Source organism: Sinocyclocheilus grahami, unplaced genomic scaffold, assembly GCF_001515645.1.
Source record: "Sinocyclocheilus grahami isolate Dianchi unplaced genomic scaffold, SAMN03320097.WGS_v1.1 scaffold12.1, whole genome shotgun sequence".
Taxonomy (NCBI): Eukaryota; Metazoa; Chordata; class Actinopteri; order Cypriniformes; family Cyprinidae; genus Sinocyclocheilus; species Sinocyclocheilus grahami.
In genome coordinates this window covers 2252328-2259717 of record NW_015505191.1, presented here as the reverse complement: position 1 = coordinate 2259717, position 7390 = coordinate 2252328, and the positions used below count along the sequence as shown (strand labels likewise).

General features: G+C 39.3%; 1 protein-coding gene across 1 annotated transcript in view; it reads left to right on the top strand.

Annotated features, from left to right (window-relative positions):
- ppp6c (protein phosphatase 6, catalytic subunit) overlaps nucleotides 1–3173 on the top strand; it is a 13027-nt gene extending 9854 nt beyond the window's left edge. The window contains exons 6-7 of the mRNA XM_016288226.1: nucleotides 1733–1942; nucleotides 2372–3173. Coding sequence (XP_016143712.1) covers nucleotides 1733–1942; nucleotides 2372–2620 — 459 coding nt within the window. The 3' untranslated portion in view covers nucleotides 2621–3173. The remainder of the gene's footprint in view (nucleotides 1–1732; nucleotides 1943–2371) is intronic.
- The last annotated feature ends 4217 nt before the right edge of the window (nucleotides 3174–7390 follow it).

Sequence of the window (7390 nt, the reverse complement as noted above, 5' to 3'; positions counted from 1 at the left end):
AAAGGCTTTTTAAAAACCATCTGTTTTTTTCTCAGTAAAACACATTTTGTCTTCAATTATTTTCATATTGCATATTTTTCCTATTTTAATTTTTGTTTTGAAAGTATGGTTAAAAACTGGTAAAATGTACCAACAATCACATTTAAAAAATATACACTTTTTGATATACCATTAAAAAAAATAATAACAGGTAGCCCATCTGAATTAGGACATTTAGGCTATCCATCTAATAGTAGCCTACCAAAATCTTATTAACAGTAGAAGTTAAATCTTACTGTAGTCTTCAAATCTGGGTACTGTCTTACGTTTAAAAATCACAAAGGGAGTTTGATCCCATCAGGCTAACATGACAGTCACGACTGATGCATGATGCAGCTGTAAGGTTTTCTTTTTCTTTAGTTTTTACTGGCGATCTTTACAACACCCATTACATTAGGTATTTCATGGCACACTCGTTTTATGCGTATTTGGCGCCACCTATTGTGGGTGTATTATTTACATGTCAAAGTCTAGACCCTGAATATAAGACGACTGTGTTTTTTCAGATGTATTTCCAAGAAAAAAACATCGTCTTATATTCGGGTCAATATGGTACACAGTATACATACATATATTATGTAAACAAAACTTATTTTGGATGCGATTAATCGTTTGACAGCACTAGAGTTTTCTCTTAAAACCCATTCACAAAGCTGCTGAGACAAACTTTTACTAAGGAATCGAAAGAAGTCTCAAGCTAAGAGTAAGGGGTGGGGTTGACCTCGTTGCTATGGACAGTGATTGGCTGATAGTCTCTGTCAGAGATTTATTCATGAAATATTGTAGAGCACAATATTATGTTGCCATATTCAAATAAAGGTTTAAAAATAAAACATTTTAATTGCCAGAATTTGCCACATTCAAATAAAGATTTTAAAATGCAGGATATGTGTCACTAATTAAACAAGTATGTTCAGCTTATTGTCAGCCTCTTACATGTATGCTTCTCAAAAACAATTAGCGGATATGCATATAAACAGCCTTTTAATTAACAGAGTAGAATAATCATGGCTGATAGTACTACATGCAAACGTAAAAAAAAACTAACAAACTGGACGCAAGCACAGCTGTTACTTGCCCAACTGGTTAATGAAAACAAGGATATAATCAAAGGAAAATTTGTAGTTGGAGTAACCTCCAAAACCAAAGGTGATACCTTTTTAAAAAGGTCATTATCATAAAATGTTTATGTTCCGAGGCAGATTGCCGGCAACAGCCATTTTAGGATAGTTTGTGGCTTAGTCTTAGTGATTTAGTAGTCCCTATAATCAAAGGAAAATTTGTAGTTGGAGTAACCTCCAAAACCAAAGGTGATACCTTTTTAAAAAGGTCATTATCATAAAATGTTTATGTTCCGAGGCAGATTGCCGGCAACAGCCATTTTAGGATAGTTTGTGGCTTAGTCTTAGTGATTTAGTAGTCCTCTTCACTACTCCTAACCTTTCACAGATTTAAAAGCTAGCTAAAACACTTTGGGAAATACTCTTGGAGCAAAAATCAACACGCCAATTATTTTTAAGGTTTTCTCCTTAAATCGGCGAGTTATGGGCTACTTTTAGCCTTAAGATGTTTTGTGAATATGGGCCCAGATGGATTTTTTTTTTTTAGTAGGTCTACTTTTAACACTGTTTTATAGCGGTCTGAAAGACTGTTTAAGGTTACACTTACTGTGACGTTTTGATTTCTCCCGCAGTTGATAGATGAGCAGATCCTTTGTGTACATGGTGGCCTTTCACCTGACATCAAAACTCTGGACCAGATACGCACCATTGAACGCAATCAAGAAATTCCTCACAAGGGAGCATTTTGTGATCTTGTCTGGTCCGATCCAGAGGATGTGGACACCTGGGCTATCAGCCCAAGGGGTGCTGGCTGGTTGTTTGGTGCTAAGGTTACCAATGAGGTAAGAACATTTTCAATGCACAGTCAGTTTTGTGTAGGTAGTGAGTTTGGAAATCTGCATATTGTCAATCGCTGCCTGAGTTGAAATGGAGGTCTAGTTGTTGTCATCTTCGTGTACTTTTTTACAAAAATATCGAGAACTAGAAATAAAAGTAATTTCAAATCAGATCAAAACTAAGACCAATGTAATTGTATTTAGTTTTGTGGCCTCTGGATTTTCTTGGATTAATTGAATTTTGATGAACAATGCTTTGAGCTAAATATTAGTCTGACAATGAAATAATTAATTAGTAAATATTCAAAATATTTAATTCAACGTATTGGCTGTTTGATAAGTGTGACATAATAGTAAACACAACAAATGTTAGTAAATGTTCCTGTTTATCCAAAAACTGAATAGTTTTTTCTTCCCCCTCTCTTTCCATTAAAGTTTGTTCACATCAACAACTTGAAGTTGATTTGCCGTGCACATCAGTTGGTTCACGAGGGCTACAAATTCATGTTTGATGAGAAGCTGGTGACCGTCTGGTCGGCCCCCAACTACTGCTACCGCTGCGGTAACATTGCCTCTATTATGGTCTTCAAAGACGTGAACACAAGGGAGCCCAAGTTATTCCGGGCTGTTCCTGATTCGGAAAGGGTCATACCACCTAGAACGACAACACCCTACTTCCTCTGAGGTCTTCAGTGTCGCTGCTTCCAGCCCTCTCCTTTTCATTGTTCGTTGTCATGGTCTTTAATTTCTCTGTGTTTGGTTTATTTCAACAAATATTTTTGTAAAGATCGAAATGCTCTCCAGAATAGCAACATTAAACTAAATAAGTGGACATCCTCATGCTCTTCTTACAGGGCTTTAAATGTAGATCTAACAGTCATTGACCATTTAATGATAAAAGTTCATGGTGTAACAACTCGCCTGATCAGAGCAATGTGGTGTTTGTTTTTCAGAGAACAGATCAGAAAAAAAAAACAAGTGCTGGTCAGTATTCTCCAAATTTCTCCAAAATAGTGACACTGTTCTTTTTCGTTGCTTTCAAGTGTAGAAAAGGGTTGAGGCGATGACCAGACAACAGGACAAAGGAGGCTGTGATTATTTTGTACATTAATATAATTGTATTGATTTAATCTTCTTTTTTTTTTTTCTCAGATTTGTTGTATTTTATTATTGTAGAAAAACGGCAGCCCATTTACCAATTAAATATTGAAAATAAACGCCTTTATTATTAAGTTACATTTCTGGTGTTGTCTCCTAATCGATGGAAGCATGAAAATATCATTTATTCTTTGCACACATGGCCATTTTAAACGCACTACATTAAGACACCGCAGAGCGGCGCACGTCCCATTTAATTCCAACAGGCAGCGCCATAGATGGCAGTACTACGCTAGTCCCGCCTCTACGAGTAAGTTGTAGCCTGACTGACACAGCAGCCAACCAATGGAATGCATCGAACGTCACTCACAGACCGGTGGTGCTCTGACAAACAAGTTAGTTTGAGCGGGTTGCTACAACAGGCAATGAAAATTCAACTGGCCAGACAGAACCGTCGACCGCAGTAGATGCCGAGTGGCAGATACTCCCTGCTCTTCCCTGGGAGGGTGATTTGAATGAGCTGGATGTAAATGACGGTGCGCCACCGCACTGGATGTGTAGATTTGTGTCGGGGCGAGATTCACAGGCGCGCTCTAACGTGAACTGGAAACGCTGTTTTTGAGGAGCAGAAACAGGAGATAGCTGCACTAAACTACACCAGTGCTCAGGTTGGGTTTCAAATCAGTGACTTTTTGACAGATATTGCTCGGCGACGTATGCGTTAGGCAAAAGAGAAACACGACTTAAGTTAACACGTCTTGGTGGACTAAGATAGTCAAGACAAACCATCACTAAAATATGATTTTCATTCCGTAGCTTTCGGTCAGAGCGCAATGTTTTTTTTTATTTTATAGAAGGGTGTGCGTATATCATCCCCATATGTGTAACGTACATATTTTTATATGTGTGTAAATAAGCCTAACGGTGCACATCAAATCCATTCAGCATCTGCTAAAGCCACAGTTTTGTCAACTCTGATGGTCATTTTGAGGACAAGAACGCTTTTGCTCTCTGAACGCACTAAAACCATGTTAATACAGTTCTGTCGCCTCTATTACCGTTACACGATCCAACCTACAGTTTCATCTTTGACAGAGTCACACAGAGTTGTCGTGTATTACCGCATCCTGATCTGAGAGAGAGAGAGACCGCATTCGCGTGAGAGGTAAGTCATTATAGATGAGACTCAGGCTTGATGCTCTTGAGTAAATGCATTTAGATGTGCTGGATGGCTTAATGGTGTGAAGCGTCACAGAAATGAGCGTTGTGGTCCTTCACACTGGTAATTGATGTAGAACAACAGCGATCAGTCAATCAGTCCGCGTTCCTGGTCAATGAACGGAACGAGCGCTATTACGCAGAGATGCAAGCTGCCAAACGCTTTACGTTTAGTTTTGATTCTCACCCTTTGTCTATTTTTTCTTTTAGTCCACCCAGATATTCGAGTCTGGGGTGATATTGTGAATGGAACCCGAGCCAATAAGCATCTCTGTATTATTGTTGAATGAAGACGGTTGAAAAATCATTGGCTGTCGCAAGAATTACTCTATGTTCAAGCTGGGTTCATTCTGTCCTGCAACAGCACGGGATTGAATCTTGCAGAGCGCTCGCTGTCTGATATTTTTATTGTTCACGATCATGCTGCATCGGCCGTGCGTGCGTAATCTAACTGTAAAGGCAAGTGAATTGTATAGGAAGCATATTATGGCTGTTATGAACATGCATTCAACTTCAGATGAGATCCCATGGTAATCGTGCCAGAATAACTGACATCAGATGGCTGGAACCGAGAACAAAAAGAGAGATTTGTTGCAGACAAGCATGTTTTCTCAGCATCAGCTCTCACACATCATCTGTGAAAAGAGCCACCAGGTTGCTTAGCTGAAATGACGTCATGCAGACTGGCTTGTTATGGAAGAATGAGCTCGTGGAAGAAAATTCTTCTTTTGTTACTATTGATACAAGTATATGAGTATTTTCTTATTTAGTTATTGACAATAATGGGTGTAGTTTATCTCAAAATATTCATTTTATTTGAACTCCATTGTCAACTTATTTTAGTTGCCTGCACCCTATTTAACAGTCAATATCAACACAGCTGTGATTCAAGTACCTCAGTTTGTGCTAACATTGAGTACAACATTGTGAGTCTAATATTTCTAGAAGTCCACATGAAATAAAAATTGACCCTATTTACTTTGCACAACATCCTCAACCACTCCCCTCCAACCATCATCTAGAGAGCCAAGGAGGTGTGATAAAATCAAGCCCCTCCCTCTATTTTCCCCATTCAATATTTTGTTTCACTCAGAAATGCATAAATTAAATACTGAAGTCGGTCACAACTTGTGGTTCATATGGCAAAAAAATTTCCAGTTAGCTTGTTTAGTTTTTTTCCGCCAGTGAAAATGGTTCCAAAATATCAAGCGTTTTGTTTCAACTGGTCTGGAACAGCATACGTGAGTGGAGCAGAGAGATGGTGATTTTCCCTCCCATGCTAAAAACTTTCTGTAGGTTTTCCACTTCCCGCTCATTGCTACTCCATATCAATGGCATACAAAGAAAATGCAGAATAATTAGAACAATCATTAACATAAATAAATAACAGAGTGTCATATCTATACACATTTTTCCCAGAACGTTCTTGCGACCCTGTAGCAATTCTTCCACGGCCTGGTAGTGGGTCGTGACCCGGTGGTTAGGGACCTCTGATCTAGAGGGAGAAAAATAGAAGAGGAGATGGGGAGGTGGAGGAATGCTGGAAGAATTGACGCTGGGACGGTGCACTGAGAGCTGCTTATATAGGCTCGTAATGATGATTGACAGGACTGAATGATTAGGCTCCTCCCGAACCTACGTTTGGAACTTCATTTAGACAAACACTCGCAAGCTTTTTCTAAGCATTTTCCATCAGGGAATCCCATCGCCATAAAAAAAGCACATTCCACTACATCAAGTGAATGATGCAAGTTTAAATGAACTCGTATGTAAACTTCGGGTAGCTCTACAGACAGAGCAACACTGTGATATCATGCAGATCATGCTTAATAATAAATCAGCTCCATAGTGGATTCCAAGTGATCAAGGGCTTAAGATGTTCCATTTAAACCAAATGCAGGACTTCCACCAGTTGTATGCAACATATGTAATGACGCCAGTGAGATGAAGGGAAGTTAAAGTGGGAAAAAAACAAACCAAAGTGGCACTCAGCCTAGTAGTGAGAGAAACCCTGCTCAGAGTGGTCATATAGAGTGAGAGGAAACGCTGATTCTGTGAGCCAATCAAATTTGTGTTGCATGAAGCACAATGAAAGTTATTGTTTTTTAGCTAGGGGAATATTGCAAGCTAGTTCATAAGCATAGCAAAGGTTCTCCCTCCCTCTGTTTGTGTCTTGTGTTATATAGGACACCTGTCCTATTTTCCTCTGCGTTTACTTCTTACCACATTCCTGTGGATCTGAATACTGTTAGAGAGACTTGGGCTCTTCAGCCACCGAGTCCACCGTGTTTTCATCCCTAACTCACTTTCACTCTCTTTTGAGTGCTGACGTTTCACAGTGACGGTATTCCATTACCATGAGCAGTCATGTAGGCCTTTGCGCTAAGGTTAGATGCATTAGTAAGCATATGTGTTTGCGTGACCTCTTTAGAGAGATTGCAGCTTCAATTTCATGTAATGACTGATCTTTTGTAGTATTATTTGTTTTTATTTGGACTTTGTATATCCAAGTAGGCTGGTCTTTTATAACCTAGTCAAAGATGACACAAGTAAACACAACATGCAGTTTTTAAATTACGTTTTTTATTATTAAGGGAAAACAAAATCCAAAACTACATGGCCCTGTGTGAAGAAGTGTTTGCCCCCCTGTTAAAACTGTGGTTTATCACACCTGAGTTCAATTTCTCTAGCCACACCCAGGCCTGATTACTGCCACACCTGTTCGCAATCAAGAAATCTCTTAAATACGACCTGCCTGACAAAGTGAAGTAGACCAAAAGATCCTCAAAAGCTAGACATCATGCCGAGATCCAAAGAAATTCAGAAACAAATGAGAAAGAAAGTAATTGAGATCTATCAGTCTGGAAAAGGTTATAAAGCCATTTCTAAAGCTGTGGGACTCCAGCGAACCACAGTGAGAGCCATTATTCACAAACGGCAAAAACATGGAACAGTGGAGAACCTTCCCAGGAGTGGCCGGCCGACCAAAATTACCCCAAGAGCAAAGCGACGACTCATCCAAGAGGTCACAAAAGACCAGAAAACATCTTGATGATCCCCAAGACTTTTGGGAAAATACTCTGTGGACTGACGAGACAAAAGTTGAACTTTTTGGAAGGTGTGTGTCCCATTACGTCT